This window comes from Panthera tigris, chromosome E1 (genome assembly GCF_018350195.1).
Source record: "Panthera tigris isolate Pti1 chromosome E1, P.tigris_Pti1_mat1.1, whole genome shotgun sequence".
Classification (NCBI taxonomy): Eukaryota; Metazoa; Chordata; class Mammalia; order Carnivora; family Felidae; genus Panthera; species Panthera tigris.
In genome coordinates this window covers 37,591,260-37,615,380 of record NC_056673.1, presented here as the reverse complement: position 1 = coordinate 37,615,380, position 24,121 = coordinate 37,591,260, and the positions used below count along the sequence as shown (strand labels likewise).

Below are 24,121 nucleotides of genomic sequence, written 5' to 3'. Positions count from 1 at the left end.
CCTCCCAGAGTGTGAAGGGGGGGCGGTACTGTAAGGTGGGGAGCTCCCGTGGTGTTTTGCATCTTTGACCGCAGTGATAGGTGTGTGTGAGCATGAGTGGGCTGATGTCGTACCTAGGGGCAGGGGACTGGTTGGCATGACCTTTGAGATGACCTTTGGGCCATCCTGAGGAGCTTGATAGATCCAGTTTAACCTCCTGTGGCTCTTGTGGTTGGCAAAGTACAGGGGTCCATGATGGAGAGGGGTCCAGACCTGCTGGGGAGGAGAAGGGGACAGGGTAGTCACTCTTTAATCCCCTAGGGCAGAGAGGTGACGGGCTGTGTAAACAGCAAACATTGGACCAGTATCAGGTTGCCTGCCTTCCCTGCTGCTGTGTGACGTTAGGCGAGTTAGTTGCCCACTCTGGTCTTCAGTGTCCTTGGTATGGGAAGAGAGGGTGGAACCAGAGAATCTCTAAGGTCTCTTCCAGCTGTCACAAGTTCTAGCTACTTCCTCTCCCCTGAGATAATACATGCCTCGCCACAGAGAGGGTGGGAAGAATATTTCCGAGCTCCAGCGAAACCGGGTAAAATGGAGATTTGGCCCAGGAGAGCACTGGCACAAGCGCTTGAGTGCAGGCACACCCCCACCCCCCTTGCAAACAGTCCCTCATTCTCCAAAGGCACATTGTGCCTAAGTCTACCCTCTCAGCCCGGCGGATGGATAAGGGAGCGGCTAGAAGATTCAGCCATCTGAGTCATAAACTCAGTTTTCTGCTCATCCCAGCAGAACTCATTCCATTCCATTCGGAGACTCGAATCCAGTCCGGATTTTCCTTCGCAGAGGCCCTACCCGCGGGTGGCTCCTCTCCCCCACAGCCTTTTTCTGGTTCCGGGTGGCCTCCGCCACCTGGCCCAGTTGACTGCATGTCCCGGTATGGAGTCACGGAAGACCGGGAGGGAGTTGGGTTTTCCCCGCAAGCCTGCCTGCCTCACCTCTGCAAACATCCTCAACCCAGCACACCGGCTTCTTTTCCACCCCAGCTACAGAGCTTGCTGGAGCCCTCAGACCCAGAGACCCCAACCGAGAAGTCCAGACCCAGAGACCCCTGTGGAGACGCCCTAGCTAGAGCTGTTTGTGCCAAGCAGGCTCCCCACACCCCCAGGGCCTGTGATAATTGCAGACACAGCGGGCATCTGTGGCGTCACCCTAGGCCCCAGCGTCTGCCTCATTGGGGAAGAATTAATGATTCCATCTCATTGGGAAGGCATTCCACGGCTCACTGAAGCCTTTTCAGAGGAAGACTCAGCGCTCTGCCTGCTCCCCTGGGCTGTCCCCTGCCCACTTCGCTCCCCCCCCCCCCACTCCTGCTTCCTCCCCCCCAGGGCTAGGCTGGCCTGATGAGTCCCCATTCCCGTCCCAGCCACTTTGTAAGTAAAAGTTAGGGCTCTGCGGAAAAGTGAGGGCCTTTAGGACTGACATAGACTCTCACCTTGCCAGCCCCCTGACTTTCAAGACTCTCCCTAACGTGGGTGCTCAGGGGATTTCTGGAAGTTAAAAGAAGGCTAAGGGGTGAAAGGCTCCCTGGAGCCTCTTCCGTGGGGGAGGAGGGAGAGCAGGAAAGGGGCCCCTGGAGGGCCAGAAGTCACTTAAAGATGAAGCCCAAGAGATCCTGATCCAGCTCCTGTGGAACCCAACAGCTCACCCCCCCTCCCCTGGTCCCTCCCTGACCGCTCTGCAGCCCGGAGTTAGAATCTTCTGCCTCCTAGGATGGCAGGAAGAGGACGAGGCAGGAAGAGACTGGAGCAAAGCCTTCTCTTCCACTTGTCGTCCTTAAGAAATAACTTATACTGGAGCATGGCATGGAAGGAGGGGAGACGGCCAAAGCCTGAGGAGGACAGAAGGGAGCCAGCTTGGCTCAGGGGTCAAGAGCTCAGGCTCTAGAGTCAGACCCATGTGTGTGGTTTGGGACAAGTCATTTTGCCTCTGAAGCTCACTTTTCTTTCCTCATCTGTAAATTGAGGCCGATGACAGTGGTTTCCTCACAGGGTGGGGACCAGGATTAAATGAAGTAATTTAGGTAGCCTTCCTAGCACATTGTAAACCTTCACCAAATAGTAATTTCTTTGTCTTCATATTCCTCGAGTCCAAGGGGGACTTCTCTTCCTGGAGGAAGGGGCGTACATGAGAAAACCTCTTTAGTTTTTTTCTAAAACCCAGATCCTCACCTCAGCTTATCTGGGACTGGGTCCCCGGAGCTGCCACTCAAGGCTGGTGGTGGGAAGGAAGATAGGCCTCCTGGGTCTTCACTCCCCTGCCCCACCCTGCGCCCTCTGTCCATCCGTCCCTTCCACGCGCGACCCCCCCACCCCACCCCACTGCCTTGTCCAGGAAGCCCTCTGGGGCTAGATCCCTACGCGAACATTCTTGATTTCTTCCCTCAGTCAATGTCCCAGCATCTGGGTCCAACAGCTGTTTCTCCCTGGGATGCCTGCGTCTTGGGTAATCGGTGGGAAAATTGGAACCATGAGATTGGCAGGGGGCTCTGAGCACTCTTGCAGCCAGACGTGATGCGGGTATGGATGGGTCTGAGCCAGCCAAGGGAAGGCTGTGCCCGAGAGGGTGCCCGGCCGCAGTGTCTTGGGGAGGGGGGCGGTCTGAATGCCATGTGCTCCGGGAGGAAAGGCAATAGACAGGTATTAGAGCAGGAGGGGAATAGGGTGCCGTTAGGAGGGTGCAGGATGGGAGGGCCGCAGCCGCGAGGGACCGCTAGGAGAGAGCCTGCACCCTGGGCGTTGGGTGGGTGTGGAGGCAGGAGTTAGGTGTAGAGCTTCAGGCAGTTTGAAGCAGGGGTGCCATTCCCCGCCGCACAGCCCTCAGCAGAGTGCGAGTGTGTGAGTGCTTGTTGGGTGTGAAATGCCTCTGTTTCCTCCTTTGCAGGCAGAGGAGGGAGCCCTTCCTCAGGGTTAGGGGGTGAGTGGAGCAGATGGGGGTCTCGGGCTGAGAGAGGGCTGTCAGCAGGGCAATGACGGGAGGCCCCTCTGACTGTGAACCCACCAGCCTTCCAACCGGGGGTGACCTTGGTGGGGAGACACAGATGGACGCTCCAAGGTGCTGTCATGGGGATCTTATGTGGGCACTCCAGGAAAAAGCCTGCCTCTGCTTCTGGGAGGAGAACCAGGCCTGGGTTGTTGGTTGTCTGTCCTGGGGCCCTCCTTCTGAGGACCTCATGTTTTCCGTGTTGTCCTGCTGTCTGTCCTCTTGTCTGTCTCCCACCGGTGTCTCTGCCCCTTCAGCCCCTGCTCTTCCTCCAACACCCAATCTCTATCCCGCCTGCCCCCCGGCCCCCAGTGACCCCTAAAGGCACAGCTCCTAAGGCTGTGCCTTGCCCTGTCCCTGCCCCCCTCCACCCCCATGGCCCAAGGCCCCTGCCCCGGCCCATCCCATGTTGGGAGCCCCACCCTGGGCCCCTTGCTCTCTCCAACTCCTCCCCTCTGGCTCTGGGCATTCATTCACGACTTTCCTCCTTTCCTGTCCCTCACCCAGGGCTCCAGCGTGCAGCGGGAGGGAAGGCTCCAGGACTCTGTTCCCTCTGTTTAAAGTCTCCAGGTTGGTAAGCCAGGAGGGAGGCCTCCCCCCACCATCCTGCCTCCCACTGCTCCTTAGCCAAATGCCTCTCCCCAGCCTAGAGGGCCAGAAATGGGGGAAGGGGGGCTATCCCTGATGGGCCCAGGCCTTTGCCAGGGGAGGGGGCCGCAGAGACGTGACTCTGGGGAGGGCAACTTGCCTGGCAGAGGATATGTCTATGTGTGCATGTGAGTTAGTGCGTGTGTATGCATGTACATTATGTGCTGGCTGCAAAGCCTCCGTACAGTTGGGGCTGGGAAGGGGGGAGGAGGCAGGAACCCTTTGCTGAGGGGACTGGTGGCCTGGGGAGAGGGATTCAGGAGCAGGGGGGCCCTTCTTACGGAGGGAAGCCCGTGTTCCAGCAAAGGCCAGAGGGTGGGAGATGGGACACGGGACCATACACTGCCTCAATACAAGTCTATTTGGTTTATAGGCACTTGGAAACCTGTGATCTTATTTCAACCATTCAATTACTCATTCATTTGTTCATTCATTCATTCATTCCTTAAATAAAGATTTATTGAATACCTTCTCTGTGCCAGGCACTGGGCTAAGCTCTGAGTCCAGCAGTGAGCAAGACAGATAAGAGTTCTTTCATTGCTTAAGTGGTGAGCAAATAGAGGTTAAGGAGTTGGCTGAATTCACTGGCTGTGGAGCCTGGGGCTATGGCTCGGCCAGCTGACTGTGGAGTACCTGCCCCCGCTCCAGAACTGTGACTCTGTGTCCCTGTCCACCCCGGCTCCCCTGCTGGCAGCTGCTCTGTACTTTATGGCCCTGTAGATGTCCCTTGACCTGATGCCGCCCCTCACATAGTGTGCCCCCCACCAAGTAAGCAATGATTGAGGCCTCAAGTCCCTGGGGACCCTGGAGACTGTGGGCAGCATTGCCCGGCCAGTGCTGAGGTCACTTCAGAGGGCCTCAAGGAGCCGACCCCCTACTTCTGTCCCCAGGACCAGGAGACTGGAGCACTGGACTTGAGAGACAGCCTGACCTGGATTCAAATCCTCACTTAAGCCATTTAATTCCTACCTGTGTGGCCCTGGGCAAGCCACTTTCCCTCTCTGAGCCTCAGTGTTCCTGCCTGTATAATGGCAGGGTTGTTGAGATTACAGGAAAAACAGCAGCTGGTCCAGGGCCTGGCCTAGAGCAAGGGCTACCCCATTGCTGGTTCCCTTTCTGCCCGCACCCCCTCCCACCCTGGGGTCGGGCAGCCTGTAACCCGTTATTGTCCGGCTGCTGCCCTGCCCCCCCCCCCCACCTTAGGAGAGGGGCTGCAGGATCTCTATCCTGGCTGTTTGCAGACTCAAGTCCTCCAGTGCTTCTCCATCTCTCTGAAGGATGCTTCAGCCTCAATCTGGGCGGGCAGCTGGGGGAGGCAGCTCTCCTTGCCACTGTGGCTGCTGCCGCCGCCGCCTTGATGGCTTTTTAATAACTTTGCTCGGAGACAATCTGCAGAGCGCTCGTTTGTCTGCCTCTTAATTAAAATTACCGTTTTCCTAAAAGAGCAACGAGGCTGCTCCCCTCCCTCCCCAACCCGTGGCCGCTGCCTGAAGGAGGCAGGAGCGACTCTGAGACTGCAGCCCTTCTCCTCCGCCCCCGTCCTGGTCACATGGGCCGACCGCCCCTTCCCCACACCCACAGCAGAGGGGCTGAGGCTCAGCTTTCCTGGTGGGCTTGGGGGTAAGGAACCAGAGCCTGAATGCGCTCCTCTCTCACCCACCCTTTTCTGGAATACTCCCAGAGACGGGGGAGCTCAATCCCTTCCAAGACTTACTTCCCCCATCCACCCTGTCCTACCTGCCCATCCAGACTGGACTAAACGGAGGTGGGTTTTGGCCAAGCGTGTGAAAGATTATTAGAATGCATGGGGTTGGGGGCGGGGGGTGGTGGGAGGCACCCGTGGAGGTGGACACGGTGGGGTCAGCGCTTCGCCATCGACTCTGTTGACCTCTGAGATCCCTTTGTGGGCTCCGAGTCGACAAGGGAGCGGAGGCCTGGCCAGTCGGGGGGTCATTTAGTCCTTGCTGAATTGGGGGGCAAAATCATCCCTGGCAATAATGAAAATACTAAGGACCAATATTTATTGAATGTTTACTTGATAACACGTGGGCCATATGCTGGGCGAAGCTCAGTGCGGGTGTTAGCTCATTTTACCCTCACGGCTGGCCTGTGGCCTCCATGCTATTGTCTCTGTGTTGCAGGGGGAGGAGACAGACCAGAGAGGTTAAATAACATGCCCCAGGTCACACAGATAATCCATTATGGCAGCCTTGGGCCTCCTCCCCCTCCTTCCATTTTACTTGCCACCCGAAGCCCTTCTTAAGGTCTAGCCTCAGTCTCTCATGTGAGCAGGATTCTTCCGCAGTTCAGGCCACTGAGAACTGACTCTGAGGTTCATCCCCACCTTTCTCGTCCCACCCCATTCCTGGCTCCACCCTGGGGTGTCCTGGGGGGGGGGGGGGCTCCGGACCCTGGAGTGGAGGAAGGTGGGGGGAGGGAGACTAGAAGTTAGAGCCTTCCCGTTTCCAGACCTCCTTTCCTCCGGCACAGTTCCTCTCCACGTGGGGAAAAGGCCATGGGGCCAGGGAAGAAGTGACTCAGTGACTCAGTTGTGACCAAGCGGATGCTGCTTGGTTGCGAGACCAGGGGAGGTGGCCTGCCACTGCAGTTTCACAGGTGAGGCCCACCTGATAAACCATTCCGGAGGAGTGGGACGCGCCTGGGGTCTGGAGAGCCAACACCAGGGAGAACCTTCTTGATGTCTGTGTCTCCATCAGCTCCCATTAGGCCCGGCCCATCTCCTCTGTGAACCTTTGCTTCTGTCACTCCTCTTCCAGGAAGAACCGCCCCCCTTTGTCACCTCCTCTTCTGCTCCTCCCTGACCACCTCCAGGCCTGCCCCACTGAACTCCCTGTCACATCCTTTATGGTGGAACCGACTAGGGCACTTTTACTCTGGTGGGGGGCGGGTGGAGTTACCGGAGGGCCTTCAGGGGCAGGGAACGAGTGAGGCGGTGGGTGAGGACAATGGGGAGCAGGTGCATGTACATCTTAAAGACATCAGAGAAACGAAACACCACCGCCAGCCAAACAACATACCCGTGCCCCAGTGTGGCCCCAGTGTGATCCTCACTAAACTGATTCATTTGTTACAGTTCCACACAGAGTGGATGTGTACCAATAGTTTGTTGAGTGAATACGTGATCGCACATGTAGCTAGGCGTGGTGCTAGATACTTTACATAGTTCATTCTTCCCGTCTTCCCAGGGTAGGCACTGTTTCCCCCATTTCGCCATCGGGGAAACTGACATCCAGAGAAATAAAATGACTTATTCGAGATCACGCGTAGGTGAAAGGGCCTGGGCAAGATTTGAGCCTTGGCTGGCTGTGTCATTCCTGTTCTGTTTGGTCGTGGGCATGCGTGCGTGTGACACGTTGATGCATGCATTCAGCACCTGCCCTGGGTAACAGGGAGCACTTGTGTGGCCAATGGCCACCTGGTCGCCAGCCCTAAGTGCCTTGCGGAGAGGTAGGGTTGAAGGAGGTGAGGGCTGCAGAGGCAGGGAGGGAGCGGGTGCCCCTCACCCCAGCACACCCCTCCTCCCTTAGCTTCCGGTCCCATCCCAGAAGCCCGGGGATGGTGGCATGGTGACAGGTGCCGAGCTGCAGAGATGACAGCAGTGCTGATTCCCCCATAATTACTGTCTGATGAGATGCCAGAATTAGCCACCGCACGAGCATGGGATGCAGATATGGGGCACGGTGCGGGGAAGCAGCTGGGGGTGAGGGAGTCTCTCCCTCCAAGCCTAGGACCCTCCAGCAATAGGGCAGGGACGGCACCCCGCCGGGTGGAGGAAAGGGGGAAGGAAAGGAGGAAGTAGAATAGAAAGGAGGAAGCACTGTGTGGTTAATATGCATCAGATATTACTATGTGGGCTGTGGTTTTCCAGTCCTCAAAGTGGCTAGGCATGCCCCTGAGATGGCTGGCTGCCGGACAGGGCACCAAGGGCCTCAGGCCACTAAGCAGAGACTCACGGGCAGAGCAGGCTGCCCACGGAGTACACCATTTGGTGCCTGGAGCTTGGATCTGACTTGCTGGGGTTGTGCGGGATATAGTTGCCGGGAAGGGGCTAAGCCCCAGAGCAGACTCCTTGAGTCACATGAGCCAGGCCAGGCACCAGAGGACAGATGGAAGTGCCTGGAAGGGGCAGGCAGGTTCAGCTGACCTTGCCAGAAGAGTCATTCATTCCAGGGAGGAGGAGTCAAGTTGGCCCCCAAAGTTGGAGGTCAGGGCAGGCCTGAGAGTTAGTTGCAAGAGGTAAGGGAGGTAAGGGCAGGGCTGGGGATGTCCTAGGCACTTGTTACCCCGGCGTACGTGCCGGGGGGCAGGAGGAGGGCTGGTGAGGGCAGAAGCAGAGAGGGGTCATCTGGGCTGCTTGGACCTCATCGCACCACTGGAGCAGTTTTGAAGACCACCAACTAAGAGGGCTGGTGGCAACAGGGGGCTCGCCCAACAGACGGCAGTGCAGTTGGTTGGGGGTGGGGGAATGAAACCAGGCCGCAGAAGGAAGGACCTGAGGCGTTGGGCTCAGAAGAGGAGATTCAGATTCCAAAACCTTCCTCCTGCTCTGAAGGGAGAGGTCAGGACCCGTCCCCGGGCCCCTCTGAGGGCTGTGGGCACAGGCTCTGGCTCATTTCAGGGCCGGAGGAACCCCGCACGATGATTGACCACTTGGATGTAATGAGCTCTCCATTCCTGGGGGAATCCAAGCCCTGGCTGGATGGCGTTCCTGAAGTAGGGAGAGCTTACAGTTCTCCTGTGGCAGGGGGCAGGAGGCCTCTGTAGTCACCTAAGGTGTGAGAAGGGGATTGAGGGACGGTAGGGGGGTGAGAAGGTGGAAGTCTGTGGAACATTCTGCCCAGACTGAGCATCTGTGGCCCTGGAACAGCTCTGCTCCCTGCCCCGCCTCCAGCTGTCCCAGCTCCGCTCTGGGGAGAGCCTCCTTGGATCTTCCGGTGTGTGTGTGTGTGGGGGGGGGCAGGGTGTACAGGACACAACGGGGGGCTGGGGCTGGGCTGAGAACCCCCCCCCCCCAGCTGAAATGAGTCTCCTCTCCTTGTCAGTTCTGATCCTGGACGAGGTACTCATCCTGCACGTCCTTTTCCTCCCCTGTAAAGTGAGAGAGCAACCCCACAAGGGGACCCTGAGAACCGAGCGAGCAGAGGCCACAGAGCCCCGGCAGACTGTCCTGGGTGTGCGGGGTTGTTGGGGTGGGGGGGGCAGTGTCACTCAGGCCGGTCCGCGCCTCCCACAGCACCCAGATGGATGGGTGGTTTACTTGAGAAGAGACGGTTGGAATCTTCGAGTCCTGCAGGTGGAAGCGGAGGCTGCTTTTTGCTTCCTTCTCCCGGATGGGCTCTGGTGGGAGGGTTCAGGTAAGACAACAGGGACAACTTCTGAAAGATGCCCCTGGCATCTGAGCAGGCTTCCCAAGTCAGGCAGGAAATCTGAGTTTCCTGCCTTCTCCCGGCCTCCGCCCTCCAGAGTCTTTCTGGGTCCTAACCTGGTGTGCCCAGGGAGAGGAATGACAGGGGCGCAGATCTGACAGTTTGTTCTCTCTTGGCTTGCAAGGCAGTGGAGGAGTTAACCCACGAGGTGAGGGCTGAGTCTTGGAGGCCAGCGGCCTGTCCTGCACGCTTTGGCAGCCGGTGGAAGCAGTCGAAGGCACACAGGCCCCTCACCCTGGCCGAGGAGGCTGAGCACCTCTAGAGGTAGAATAAAGGCTAAGCGTGTCCAGTCCTTGGCCTTGGCTCGATGGCTAAACAACGGTCAGGGTGGAGCGGCCTTGAGGTCAGTGCACCCATCCCTCTATTTCAAGAAGGAATGTAAACACCTCAGCGAGGAAACCCTGAACTTGGCAAAGTAGGAGAGGGGCCGAGGACGTAGCTTCCCTGTGAAGCTTTGGCTGGATTCAGGTTAGGCAAACGGGGTCCCCACTGTCTCGTACTCCAAGCTGGAGCTGGATTGACCCGGCACTCGAGGGAGCCCCCAGATGTACTGGAACCTCTCGGAGAGGGTCTTTTTTTTTTTTTTTTTAATGTTTGTTTATTTTTGAGACAGCGCAAGCGGGAGAGAGGCAGGGAGAGGGAGACTGAGGATCTGATGCAGGCTCTGCGCTGACAGGCTGACAGCAGGGAGCCCGACGCGGGGCTCGAACTCACGAACCGTGAAGTCATGACCTGAGCCAAAGTCGGTCGCTCAACCGACTGAGCCACCCGGGTGCCCCGTGGAGGGGGTCTTAAATGTACACGACGTGTATGCATGGGCACAGCGTGCTGTCTTGTCCCCGTGGCACCTGAGAGGGCGGAATGGGGATCCAGGGTGGCGTCTGGGTGGTGGCTCCAGGCCTGGCTGGGCCTGGGTGGACCCCTCTGTGTGTAGATGCCTGTGGGGGGTGCGGGCGAGGCAGTTTGTGACTGCGTATGGGTTGGTGAGCACGTACTGGGCAGTGGGCGGGCACCACGGTGCACAGGTATGATGGCAGAAGCTGAGCGAGCTGGAAGCACCAGGCCCCTGGCTGTTCCGGTGGCGGCCGAGGGAGCTGTCTGGGTGCTGGCAGCGAAAAGACCTCCTAGACCGGGGCTGACCCCAAGAAGGATGGTGTCTGTGAGGAGGACATGGAGGGATCTAGCAAGCCTGGGGCTCCTGCCCAGCGTTTACGAGGCCCTTGCTGAGCACTGGGTGTAGGACAGCATTTCCCTGTGGGAAGATGGGAGTGACGGATGGGGCTTCTGTCCCTCACTTCCCACACACTGGGGTCTGTCTCTCCCCCGGGGAACAGGAGGTCTCCTTCTGGGCATGCTCTTGGTCTGAGGCAGCTTTAGGGGCGTGGTCCCTTTGTCCACGCTTGCCGCCGTGGCCACAGCACCCCGAGGCTCGAGTGTCCCTTGGGAGAGCAGGAGCTCTGGCAGCCTCTTCGGAGTGGAGGCAGAGCCGGGGCGGGGAGGGGGGACAGGCGCCTGCCTCCCTCCCCCCTCCCCCTTGTGCTTGCTCCTTCCCTTCCTCTCAGCCCGTGTTCCTCTCTGCTGCCTCTCCAAGGAGATGTAGAGCTGACAGGACGCCTTCCCCGGGCGCGTGATGGTGGAGATGCCATGCAGGAGTTAGCTTGTTAACGCGGCGCCATGTGGGCACACGCCAGGGCTGTTCCCAGCTTTTCCAGCAACAGCTTCAGACCAAGGGTGACATGCTCCCCTTTGCTTCTCCGCCCCCTCCCTTCCCGGGAAGTCAATTAGCCAGATCTTCATTAGTAGCTAAAAAGCAAAACCCTACAGTGCAGGGCCTGATAAAACTCTGACAATCGAGTGAAAGGAAATCAGGCAATGGGGCAGATCAGGAAGGAACTGTCCCCCACACGTGTCCTTTGTGCAGTGCACAACCTGCATGCCTGTCTACTGGGTGTTAGTAGCTTTAAAAAAAAAAATGAGAGGACTGAGGCTCAGGGAGACTGCTAACCTACTCAAGGTCACACAACTAGCCAATGGCAGAGCTAAATTTACACAGAGCTTCCTCACCCCCAACTTCAGCAATTTTGGGTCATGTCCTAGCCTTGCCTGCTTCTGGGGGCAGTGCAGGAAAGAGGGAGGGCGGCTGGCTTGTTGGCCAAGGAGGGGGAGTCTTGTTTGAGGCGTGTGGTCAGGGTGCCATGTCGGGACCCTGATTTCTGTGTGGTCAGCATCCCACTGGGCTGGGCTGGGCACCTGGGGGTGTGCCTGGGCCATGACCCACAGCTCTTCTCGCTTTGAGACCCAGGTTGCTGTGGTATGTTTTCCATCTTGCTGCTGATTCCTCCTAAGGAGATGGTTAGACGGTGTCCTCCTGGGGCCTGGGGCCTGGAGGGGGGCTCCCTTGGCAATTGTTTTCTGGGAAGCGGCATAGTGGAATGGAAAAATCCTTGTCCCCGGAGGCCAGGATGCCTGGGTTCCACTTCTAGCTCTGTCTCCAGCTCCTGTGTGGCTGGATCAGGGCCACTCTCTGGGCCTCGGTTTCCTTCCTGTGAAGGGCATTTGGCTGGAGGAAGAGCAGAGAGTGGTTTTCAAAGCACAGGCTCGAGAGGTCACTCCCAGCCTGCTGTGGGGAGGGAGGTCTCACCTGGCCAGGGCTGGGGGGTGGGGGGGGTTCAGTGCGGTGTGGCCTGTGGACCTGGGGAATTGCCCTCCCTCCCTTCAGGGAGCCCAGCTGCCCTTTCTCTTTCAAATCCAAGCTCTACTGGGAGCAGCTGGGACCCAGCGCCCCTCCCCGCCCCCAACAGCTCCTCCTAGGCAGGTGAGCTCTCCTTCCCCCAGCCCTGAGGAGGTCCCTTAATTAGATTCCAACTCGTTTACCAACTAAGTGGCCTTCGGTGGGTTTTAAATCTGCGTAAATTGGTTTGTGTTTTTCTGCCTGCATGAAGCTGTGACTGGCAGGGCCCTGCACCCTCCCCTGCCTCCTGGCTCCCTCTGGGGCTCTGGCGCTCCCTGCCCCACACTCCTCCTGAGTCTCCCTGCCCGGATTCCCTGGGGGCTGGGGTAGCAGAGCTCCCTGGGCATGGGGTGGGGGTGGAAGGGCTCCACGAGCACCGGCATGGGCCACAGTCCTATTCCCCCTCTTCCTCCTCCTTCCCGGGCTGACGGGAGTCCACATGGTGACTCTTGTGAAATCGCTCAACCCCCAGGACCCCCCTCCCCCCGCCTCTGACACCTTCTTGCCTTGCCCACCTTCTCCCCACTGCCGCAGTGTTCAAGCAGTGGTCCATCTAGGACCACCTAGGGGGGATGGGCTCCACCTGGCCTCCTCCCCTTTCTCTGTCCTCCCCCTGACACCTTGGGGCGAGGAGAGCTGCCCTTCTCTGGGGACCCCGTGAAGACAGCCTGCCTGGCCTTGCCCCTGTCTCCCTAGTGTCCCTGCTCCTAGTCACCAGGAAGTCACCTTTATTGTCTAACCATCACCCCCATGCTTTCAAGATGGCTCCCTTCCCTCCCAGGCCTCCCTTTCATGGGTTCCCCTCCCCCTTCCTCTCTGTCTTCCCTGCCAGACCAGACAGGCTGTCCTGAGGTGGCCTGACGCTCAGGAGGGTGGTGCTGGGGCGGTGGGGGATGGGGAAACAAGGGGGTGCCAGGGTGGGGGGTTCTGGCCCCCTGCTCTGTGCCAGGAAACGGACAGGAAGCCCCGTCCCTAATCCTCAGCCTGGCCAGCCTCCTCCCCTCCAACTGCCCTTCCTCCCACCACCCGCCCCCACCTCTGAGCCTCTGTTGGAGTGACAGGGAGACTCAACAGGGCGCTGGGCATTAGCAATTTGGGGGGATATTACACAGGAATGTTTACAGAAAGGCAATTGCCCGGAAAATGACTTTGGTTGCTGTGGTATGGGGCGGAAAAGATGGTTTTAGAAAACAGACACAGATGGGCTTCTGCTCCAAGGACCCACAGACAGACAGCGGGGACTGAGGGGCACGGGCACACAAGGAGCACAGAGCCAGGGCCACCCAAAGACAGAGAGCCCAGCGGAGGGTGTGGGGTGGGACAGGGGATGATCACCTGACCTGATCCAGGTTCCTGGACCCTCTGCCAAACTTGACCTTTGTCCTCTGGCCTCTGACCTCCCAGCACAGTGTGCTTCCTGACTGCAGCAGGCACCCAGCAGGATGGAGTTGTCAGGCACAATTGGTAGTGGCAGTCGCCTCGGGGCTCCTCCTGGGTGACTTGGGCTCCTCTTGCTTTGGCTGCAGACGGTGGGACTGGGGGAACCTCGAGCTGCAGAGCTGCAGGTGTTCAAGAGTGTGTGTGTGTGTGTGTGTGTGTGTGTGTGTGTGTGTAGCACTTTAGGGTCTAAGCCAGGCCTTCCATTCTTCCAGCAATCTCCATGCACCCCTTCTCTTGCCCTGCCTGCGGGCCTCACCAGGATCTAGCCCCCCCCCCCAACCCGGGGACCTGTGAGCTCCCTGAGCTGGTGCCCAGCCCCCACCTCTGCCCACGCAATGGATAGGGCACACCTGGGAGGCCTCTCAGGTCCCCAAGGGAGGGGCCTCACCTAGCCTCCTGATCTCCAGGGAGAGGGTGACAGGGACCTGAACTCTGGGTCTTGAGCTTGGGGTCCTCACTGCAGGGGCCCCAGAGAGAGACCCCTCTTTTCCGGAGCTTGTAGCTTCATTTTACTCTCGACTTCCTCCCCTTCTCTGCTGTCCTTCCCTCTCCCTCCCCCCTCCTCTTCTCCTCTTCTCTTCCTCTGAAGATGATGTCATGTGTGACTGTTGCCCAGTGGCAGCCAGAGGACAGAGTAGATGGTGACATCTGGGGTAGAGACACCAGGTGGGGATGGGCTTGATGGCTTATGAGATGGTGTCACTAAAACTTGGGGATCTTAATTCTCATCAGGAGTTACAGTGATCTCATGGAAAAGAATGCAGAGGAGGATAAAAATAAATCAGGCTCATAAATAAAGGTGGAATTTGGAACTGGTGGAGCAAATAACAATGTCGCCGTCTTCCCAAGCGTCTGCGCCTTTATCCTCAGCCGGCCACTGGGGGCGCCCACCTCCTCCCCGCCCCCCCAGCCTCAGGCGCGTGTCCCTTCCCCATTGCCCAGACTGGGAAGGCTGAGCTGAGGGTGACAGAATGCCCTTTCCCTACTTTTCCTTCCCCTCCTTCTGAGCTAGATTTCACCAGTCTCAGGTATCTTCTCTGCAGCCTGAATCTCTGACTCAAAAATTACGATTGGCCTTGTACACCTGGGTGTCCTTGGAGAGGTGGCAAACCCTTGGACCCCAACTTATCTCTCCGGCTCCCCCAACCCCCCATCCCTCAGGGGCCTTCAGTCCCAACATCCCTTCCCCAGTGTACCCCAGCTCTGCTCCTCCTCCACAGCCTTCCTGCCCTTCCCCTTCCCCTGCAACTCCCACACCCCTGCCCCAGTAGAACCCAGCCCTGCATACCCCCTCAAGGCCTCTCTGTCCCATCTGTCCCCTCTGCCACTCCCTCAAGACCCCTACCCATATGGATCCCTCACTGCCCCCTGCCACCTGCCACCAAACAGGAAGCATCGATCTGCTCAGGGACAGGGTGCCCAGAGCCTGCTGCTTGCTAGATTGGAATCGATCTCCAGGGCTTTTCACTGGGCTGCTCAGTCTGGGGAGGGTCACGGCCACTCTGGGGACTCGCTGGTGGCTGGAGCAGGCGCAGGGGGAACCGGGAAGGCTGTCCTGCTAGGGGCCAACAGCCAATGTGCCAGGAACACCTTTAATTCAGAACGACACAGTTTCGCTTCCATTGTCTTGCCAGCTTCTCGCTCAGGGCAGGCAAGACAGGGGCAGGGTTTAGAGGTTAACATCCCGTTTTACAGATTAGTGCCCTCAGGCTCCGAGAGGGAAGAGTCTGGTGGACTGAATGAGTAACCAGAAAGGCTGACCGGGGCTCCTCAGGGAAGGAGCTGACTCATAACCCAGGGTGTGTGACTCTGACCTGGGGTTCTTTTCCTTCCAGTGTCCTGACCTCAAGTGCCTGGCCTGACTCCAAGGGAGAAGTTCAGGCCTGAGTCCTCTGAGCCCCACGGGCCAGCTTCTCCTAAGGGCAACAGGATGGCTCTGCAAGTGAGAAGCCCAAGTCAGTCCTCCCGGCCCCCTGGGGCCCTGCAGGAAGGAGGGAATATGCATTGAGCCTCACTCCTTTCCCCAAGCTAGTTTCTGTCTTTGTTAAATAAAGCCTAGGATCTCAAATCAAAGCCCCTCCTCCCCACTACCCCTCAGAGATAGCAGATTGTCTCTCCTGTTCCGCCCCCCTCTGCCAGCCCCCAGAATCCTGCTCCTGCCTCTGCCCTGACTCCTCCCTCCACCAATGCCCGGGCAGCGGATGGGTGAACCCTGACCTCAAGGAGGCAGGGACAGACCTGGCTTTACACTCTCCATCAGGGCTGCTCGGCAACCCCCTCCCCAGTGCACTGCCCGCGGTGAGATTTATAGGACTGCAGTCATAAATAGGGCTGCAAGCACATGTCCACTGTCCGTGTCTGCTCCCCCTCCGCTGCCCGCTCTAGCAGCCCGGACCCCTCCTTGCCAGCCCCGCCGTGCCCCTCTAGCCGACCTGGCAGAGCCTGGGTGACCCCTGGACCTCCCCATAGTCCCTGCTGGTCTCTGTTGGCTTCCACCCAAACATGCTAGGATGTCTCCCTAGGAGCTGGCATGGGGGGGTGGGGATGGGGGTTAGGAGCTCTTCTGGGTCCCAGAGGGCAGAAGGGCAGGAGCAGGGAGAGGAGAACTGGAGGCCCGTCCCCCGCACCCGTGTGTGTCCAGAGCCCTTGGAGGGCACGGCGAGCCTGGCTGGCACAAGGAGAGAGGTCCCTCTGGCTCAGGCAGGGCTGTGCCAGACTCTAGAGCTGGGGCTCCAGCAGCAAGGCCGGTGGGCAGAGAGAGGGCTGCGGCCATGGAGGTGCCCAGTGCACATCCCCGCTGGTGGTGGGGGTAAGTGGAGGAGAGAGAGAAGCTAAGGGTCATGGCTGGAGCACCTCCAACTTCTCCTGGGTGATTATTCAGGTCATTCCTTTTCAGCCACATTCACTGGTACCCTGGATTGCCACCAGCCCCTCAAGGGCAGGGACTGGGCCTTCATGAAAATGGCCCCAAAGTTCCCAGCCTCACTCAATCAGGGGCCATCTTTGGGAATTTCCTTCAGATCAGGGACCCTCTGCACGCTGTGAACTCAATATGTTGTTCATTAACTCCCTTTGAACCTAAATACATTTACTTAAAAGGAAACATTATCTCCTTACCTTCCCAAGGAATCATATCCATGAAATCAGTGGCTGGACCTTCTATTTGGAGTTTTCCTAATCCTTATGAAAATAAAGGTATGAGTGTTAAACTGTGAAACAGTGTTCCTCCCAAGGTCAGCTCTTGTGTCTCTGGACCTCATGCCAGAGGGAGGTGAGTGCAGTGAGAGGGACAGACGCCCGGGCGTGGGGGAGGGAGGAGGGACCCCAGACCCAGTGCCGGGCTGAGGAGACAGCAGGTAAACAGAGAGGAGTGCCCCGTGCTGTTGTCATTGTTCTTATTAAGAGACAGTTGTTGAGAAAAGTGTGATGGGAGGGGATGAGGCAAACCTAAGAGATGTTGGGGTCGAATCTGGCCTGCACCACTCACGGTGGCTTTGAGCACATCACTGGACTCCTCTGACCTCGGCAGCCCCATCTCTGAAGTGTGGCCACAGTGATAACCCCCCCACAAGGGGTGCTGAGAGGCTCGCAGGCCATAATGACGGCGGTGGGTCAGGCCCTCGGAAGCCGTGGAACTCTGTGTCTGTGGAAGCCATCCTTCCCTTAGTTTTGGTGGGAGGTGCTGGGTCCTCTGCTCCCCAGATCTACATGCCTCAGCCATAGCCTAGGGAGGAGTGTGGGTGTGGATGTGTGTGTGTTAGGTGAGGGATTGCTTTGCCTGAAATGTGGCTGAATTTCTTCTGTCCTCCTGTGGTGCACAGGAGGTGACGGAGGCCTGGCAGCAGGCCTAATGCCCAGTAGATGTGTGGAGGGAGGGGGCTGACCGGGCACTCCAGCTGGATGGAACCTGGCTGGCTCCCAGCATCCCCAGCCTCCTCTTCTTTGCCCCAGTTGGCCCTGTGAGTCAGCCCCTGTGTGGGTGCATAGTCTGCTGCAGGGTCCGACGCCCCCAGACCTAGGCTACGCTTGGGGACTGCGGCTTTGAGGCTGGTGGATTGTGGGGCTGGGGGTATGCCAGGGAGACTGTGTTTGTCTCCCTGCGAGGGACACCTGGCACCTGTTGTGGATGATACCACAGCTGGCATGGGTGACACTCTGGAGCCACTGTCCCAGCTTTGAGGCTGGAGGATGCGAGACAGCAGGGCTGGGCCTGGCGAGGCCAGGACTTCGGGGCTGGTGGGCATGTGGGGAAAAGATTCAGGGTTCCGCGTGGGGACCTCAACCCCCGGCCTTCCCTTTTTTCTGCTTCTGTACTGTCCTTCGTCCCCTGTGCGTCTCTTAAAGGTCTCCAACTGTGTGTGTGTGTGTGTGTGTGTGTGTGTGTGTGTGTGTGTGTATGTGTTGGGAGGGGAGACTGAAGAAAGGGGTGGTGGGAGCGGGGAGGGTCCCAGGGTGAGGGCTTGAGCTGTTCTGTCTGCTTTCTTTTTCCTTTGAGTTTGTCCCAAGTCCATCTCTCTCTCTCCCTCGCTGTTTTCTCTGTGCCCAGCCTCCCCTGTCTGTCCATCTGTCTGTCTCTGGGGAGGGAGGGGAAAAGGGGGGTCCCCGCCCCACTCCTTAGAGGACGCTCATGAAAGGAAGACAGTACAGGCTCCTTTCCACATCTTTCAGGAAGCATCTAAAAGGAAACTCCCCTTCCCTCAACCTGTTCACACTAGCATTAGGAAGAAGGGGGTATGTGGCTAAAGAGGGATGCACGACCCAGGCTCCCAGCCCCTCCCTGGCCTCAAATAACCCCTCACTTGTAGCCATCACCCTTCCAAACCCACCCGAAGAAAAGCACGAAGCTGGACCCCGCCCTTGCGCCCCAACTTCCTTGGAGCCCTCCCCCCTGCTGCCTCTTAGGCATCCTAGTGGGGGGGTGGGGGCAGCCCGGGTCTCAGCCCCGTGCCTGTTGCCCCGCCTTAGGCCTGCCCCTCCCCGCAGTGACCCAGGGGAGGGCCGGGCAGCCCCGTGCTGGACGCCCCGTGACCCCGCCGTGCCCCCTCTCCCCTCTCGCAGATCCGGAGCGGAGCAGCCCCCCCATGCTGTCTGCGGACGATGCCGAGTACCCGCGGGAGTACCGGACCCTGGGGGGCGGGGGCGGCGCGGGCGGCGGGGGCCGGCGCTTCTCCAACGTGGGGCTGGTGCACACGTCGGAGCGGAGGCACACGGTGATCGCCGCCCAGAGCCTGGAGGCGCTCAGTGGGCTCCAGAAGGCCGATGCCGACCGCAAGCGCGATGCGTTCATGGACCACCTCAAGAACAAGTACCCCCAGCACGCCTTGGCCCTGCGCGGTCAGCAGGACAGGATGCGAGAGCAGGTGAGTGGGGGCTGGCTGTGGGCTGGGGAGGGGGGGGGGGGTCTGACGCCGTGCTTCCCTGCCCCCCAGGCTCATCCCTATTCCGAGAGGCATCTGAAGAGAGAGCGGGAAGGGGGTGGCAGGGAGTTGGCCTGGTTGGCCTTTTCTGGAGCCTGGGGAGGTAGGGGGTGAGGGCTCAGCCTCCAGACCTCTGCCCTTTCCTCCCGGAGTTGGGAGCCCTCGATGGAACAGAGAGGCAGAGATGCTGTTGGATTGGGCAGAAGGACAGGAAGGCTGTCTTGGAGGCCAAAGTTGTGGTGGGGAGGAAGAGGGGACAGTCTTGGGGGCTGACTGTTCTGAGCCTGAAGGTCCGTCCAGCCTGGAGTTGAGGCTCTTGGGGTTGGCACCTCTGTGACATGGCCCCCTTTGGGAACCTCAGTAGGCTGGGTCTGATGTGCCCCCAGCCCCTGCAAGAACAGAGCCCAGGACTCTTGGGGCCTTTTATCCTCCTCCCTCCCTGTTCCTTCCCCCCGAGGCTCGCTGTGTGACTTCTGGCCAGAGGCTGCCTCTCTCTGTGCCTTGGTTTCTCTCCTGCCATCAGTAAGGCTTACAGAGGCGTCAGGGTCCCTGCTTCCAGACCAGGGCCTGTCTCCTTCTGTATGGGGTGGGATGCTTCACCTGTAAACCTCTCCCAGATCCTTGAGTTCCTGGATGCACCTCTCCATTCAACTGTAACCTTCTTGTCTGTAGGAAAGTTCTTTCCTGGGGGTAGCCTTCTGCCTACAGTCCCACATTGGCGAGATGCCTTGATGGCTGCTGAGACCCAGGCATTGTCCCCTGGGAGAAGGGAAGTGGGGGAGAGGAGTACATTTCACCCACACTATTTCAGAAAGGCTGGTGGTGTCGGTCCCTGATCCCATACCTGTCTTGCTCTGTCCTCCTTTCCAGGTACTGCTGGGTGTGGCTGGGAAAGGGGAAGAGTGTCCCCATTCCTGTTGTCACAGCAGGGAACAAGGACACATTGGGACATGTGGCCCCTGATGTCACCCCCAGTTCTGTCTTGCTTTTGCCTTTTCCCAGCTTCAGAGTCCTCCTGGGAGCAGAGATCTGATTGGAATAGGGGAGAGTTGCATTTGGAGATGTGGCCCTCACCCTCAGGAAGCCCCTCTCAGTGGGTTCCTTCTGTGTGCTCTGGCTTGGGAGGAGGGGCAGGGGCATTTGTGATCTGGAGGGGGTGGAAGAATGCTTACACGGAAGTATGAGGGGCACAGTCAGTTGGGAGAGGGTTTAGAGGAGAGGAGACCAGGTGGGCAGGCCTGGTCAGGAAAGGAATCCTGGAGGAGGAGGGACCTAAACTAGGTTTAGAAGGATGAAAAGGGTCTGAATCGGCATCGAGGAAGAGAACGTCGTTTGAGGAGCCGGGAAGATTGGGAGGTGAGCACGGTCCTGAGTTGGTTTGGGGACTGGTATAGAAGCCCACCTGGCTGGTGCAGAAGGGAGGCAGTGGGAGGTGTGGGGGCAGACTGGAAAAGTGGGGCCAGATGGTGGTGGCTAGGAGGGCTTGGTTGTTTTTGGATGGTGAATAGGGGAAGAAAGAGAGGAGGAAGAGAAGGTGTTAGGGAGGGTGAAGAGATGGGGGGTTGGAGAGAAGGCTGAGCAAGGCTTGCTTGCTGCCTGGACCGAGGAGCCAAAGAGAGAAAACCTGGGTAGCAGGGAGCTATGGGTGCCTTGGGGAGGAATAAGTGGGTGGGAGGGAAATGTTGGGGGGATGGGAGACAGGAATAGGGGAGGTGAGTTTGCAGAGTGGGGAGGGCATTCCCAGGGATGTCCATTAGGGGCGCCATAGGTACGGCCCAAGACTGAACCAACAACAGCTTCAGGAGGCCAGGTGAGCATGATCTGGGCAGAGTGGCAGTGGGACCTGGGGCATAAGCACGGCCACCAGGGCAGAATGGAGTCTGAGAGGGGAGAGGGCCATGACAGTGTGGAGGAGGAGGAGGAGAAAGGCCCAGCAGGAGGACCACCAGCGCTTCCGAAGTCAGGAGGGAGAGAGAGAAACAGCCATTGGCACCGGCTGGGACCTGTGGGTCCAGAGGGTCCCCCTCGTTTCTCGTGGTGTGGTGAGGTCATGGCCAGTTTCAGGGGTTGAGGAGCTTGGAGGTGGTGGCAGAGCTGTGGCGCAGAGCAGTCTGGGAGGTTCGGCCATAAAATGATGAAGATGGCAGGGGTGATGGCCTCGAGGGGCAGCAGGCCTGCGAGGGAAGACATGGGCACGTTTGAGGGCCTCAGACGTGTCCGGCATGTTCCATGGCACAGATGGGCGCTCAGCAAATACTTAGTAAATGAGTCAAAGCACAGCACATTGCTCACGAATTCATTCCTTTGTTCATTCACTCATTCATTTCCTCGAGTAGAGTGAGTGGGTAGGATCTCAGACGTCTCCCTTGCCACGGAGGGCTCGGTGGCTAAGCGTAGTGCCGGCTGGGTGAATGTCGGTGGAATGAATGAAGGTGAATGACTTTGGGGATGGCGAGGGGGAAGAAGGCCTTGGGGGAGAGGTCCTGGGTTAATGGGTTTCAAGTCTTAGGTGTGGTGTGGCCTGGGGTTGGGAGACAGCAGGGAAGAAAGAGGTGCTGTCGGTGCAGAGGCACGTGGGAGTGAGGACCCCTGCGGACTGGTTCCCCGTCTCTGTGAGGGAAACGAGGAGCTGGAGGAGAGGACAGGTGAGGAACAGCTCCTTGGTGGAGTGTCCAGGGAGGCAGTCAAAAATTGAAGAAAGGGAACTCAGGAGTATCTGACGGAGGAGACCCCCTCCTGGGCTGAGGCAGCCCCCAGTCGGACACGAGAGAAACATCCAGAAACAGACCAGGGGTTCTAGTTAGAGATCCAGCCTTGGGAAGGGACCAGCCAGTGTTGCAAGTTCCCTCTGGGGTGTGAGTTCCGTGCCAAACCTTGCCCCAGGAATGTCCCTCCCCGCCCTGTCACAGTCCCCCAGCGGCTCCTGCCCGCTCCCCCTAATGGGGTATCCCCCCCTTCGCACACACAGGTTGGCGGCTGGACCGTGGACCCCGTGTGCCTCCTCAGCTCCCTCTGCTCCCACCTCCATGGCGACTCCGCCCCCTCCGGGGCTGGCCAGCCGGCCCAGGTGAGTCACCCACTTCCCTCACACTCCCCAAACCCCTGGAGGAGTTTGGCTTGGGGAAGACTTTTTTTTGGAGGGGGGATATCTAGGACTTTAATTTTGCATCCCTTTCTTTTATGTAGGAGCCTCCAGTTTCCGGAGACTCGTGCCCTGTACTCTCCCCTGATTATCTGATTCCGACCACTGCCTCCCCAAAAGTTTGGCTTTGGGGAAGGAGTTTTTTGAGGAGGAATATTCAGGTTTTGAAAACAATTTTTGGATTCTTTTCTCCTTTAAACAGGAGTACCTCCCCTATCCTCATCCATCGGTTTTCAGGAGACTCCTGGGCCCTGTACTCCGTTCCCATGCCCACAGCAGACCATCTCACTCCCATATCCCCACCCTACCTTTCCATCTCTGAGCAGAACCAACCTTCCCCTGATGCCTTACCATCAGGGAGTTCTTCACCATGTCTCTCTACCACCCTTCTCAGTACGCTCAAGGCTTAGTTTCCAATTTTTAAGAGGACTTTGGCATCTAGCTATTTGTTCTGAATTTGTTCCCGGATTCCTCAGCAAGCCTCAGTTTCCCAGATGGGAAGATGGATCTCAGCTTAGACAGGAGCACACTGAGGCGGGGCTTGGGCTCCCAGCTCAGGCTTGGGCCCTGCCAGGGAAGAAAAGTAGGCATCTGGGGCCCAAACAGGGAGGAGGGGTCAGGGAGTCAGAGTTGCAGCAGGGAAGGGGCCACCCTGAGAGGGCCTTGGCTTGAGGCTGTTCAGCTGTAGGAGGCAGAAAAGATGCAGAAACGAGGAGTCCAAGGGGTAGCATGGGTACCAGCTTCACTTCCTCACACGTCCTGCTCCCCCTGGGGACCGGCAGCAAGGCTTGACTTTTTCAAGGAGAATTAGAAGGAAAGATGTGACAGCCTAAGAAAGGGCAAGGCTCCAGAGCACGGACGTTTTAGCGGAGTGTAACTCAAGTCTAGTGACAGATTGGCACGCTCGGCGTCACCCACAGGGCATTCGGCCTGCTTCCCTTCTTGGCTCTCGGCCCCATCTTGACTGAACTTCGGGCAACAAATGTGTCTGCCCCCAAGGCTGGATGGCAAATGGGATAGACTTGTCCTGAGTGGCCAGGTGCACATGGAGGCTAAGACGGGGGTGGGACAGGGATGGTGATGGGGCAGAGGATAGACACGATGTGCCTGGGGCATACAGAGGCCTCCCCAGATGACGTGTCTTGGAACTAGATATGGTTGGGGTGCTGGAGAGGAGTGAGGCTGAGCTGGGTGAGCTCAGTTGTCCCTGGTGGTGGGGCTTTAGGCCTGTCCACATCTGGAATTTGCTCTGATGGAGGAAATTCCATCAGAGTTTGAAAAGACCCTGACCCCAGGGCTTTGTAATTACAGAGGCAAGCGGCTGTTCATAGGCTCTTGTCATCACTTGCTACTCAGTGCTTATCACACTTCCCCATGGCTGAGTCTGAGGCTCTCCTTTATGTAAATGAAGTGTAGGATCAGAGAGTGTCAGCAAAGGCCGGAGTTACACAGCAGAGCAAGATCGGAGGCCATCAAGGAAGCTTAGGCGTCCTAGGCCTCCCAGACTTCGCTGGGAATGGAGTCATCGGAGAGCTGAGGAGGGCAGCGGTGCACAGCTGAGACCCTGATGGGGAGAGGCCATGATCTCGAGGGTGACAGGTCGGGAGGCAGGACACTCTTCCCCCCAACCCTAGGCCAGACCTTTGGGAGTGGGAGCCTAAAGAGGACCCTGGGAGAGGACCAGAAGCTAGACTCCAAGCCGCAGCCCCTCCCCCGCTTCCACTAGGCTGCCTAACCTCCCTCCCTCCTTCTGCAACCCGAGTCCCGGGCGGCGGGCCGGCGTATCGGGTGACCGCGGCGACGCAGCCACCAGCCTCCGCCGATCCTCGGCGGGGCTGCGCCGGCGGGGCCGCGCCGGGGGAGGGGGCCGGAGAGAGGATGTGCTCGGCGGCGCGCCGCGCCGCGCCAGGTGGAGTCGCGGTTACCGGGGCGACCGGGGCCCGGGCCGGCTCCGCGGCGGCGGCTCTCGCATTGCAGCAAAGGGCACCGGCGGCGGCGGCGGCGGCAGCGGCGGCTGCGGAGGCGGCCGGGGGAGGGGAGAGCCCGGGCGGGTGGGAGTAGGGGGCCGCCCTCCCTCCCCCGCCGGACGCGGGACCTGGGGCTGGGGGCCCCGCGCATACACCTGTGGCCGCAGGTAAGGAGGAGCGGCTGCGGGGGCCGGGGCCGCAGCCTGAGGTTCCGCGGGCGGCGGGGCACGGAGACGGGAGCCAGCTCCGCGGCTCTGAGGGGCGGTCGGGGGGTGGGAGGCGCGCAGGCCGTGGCGGTTCCCGATCCCCGA

At 58.9% G+C, this 24,121-nt stretch overlaps 1 protein-coding gene across 1 annotated transcript in view; it reads left to right on the top strand.

Moving 5' to 3' along the window:
* Window positions 1–24,121, top strand: part of SRCIN1 (SRC kinase signaling inhibitor 1) — a 63,042-nt gene that overhangs the window by 4,961 nt on the left and 33,960 nt on the right. The window contains exons 2-3 of the mRNA XM_042965454.1: window positions 18,343–18,644; window positions 21,670–21,768. Coding sequence (XP_042821388.1) covers window positions 18,343–18,644; window positions 21,670–21,768 — 401 coding nt within the window. The remainder of the gene's footprint in view (window positions 1–18,342; window positions 18,645–21,669; window positions 21,769–24,121) is intronic.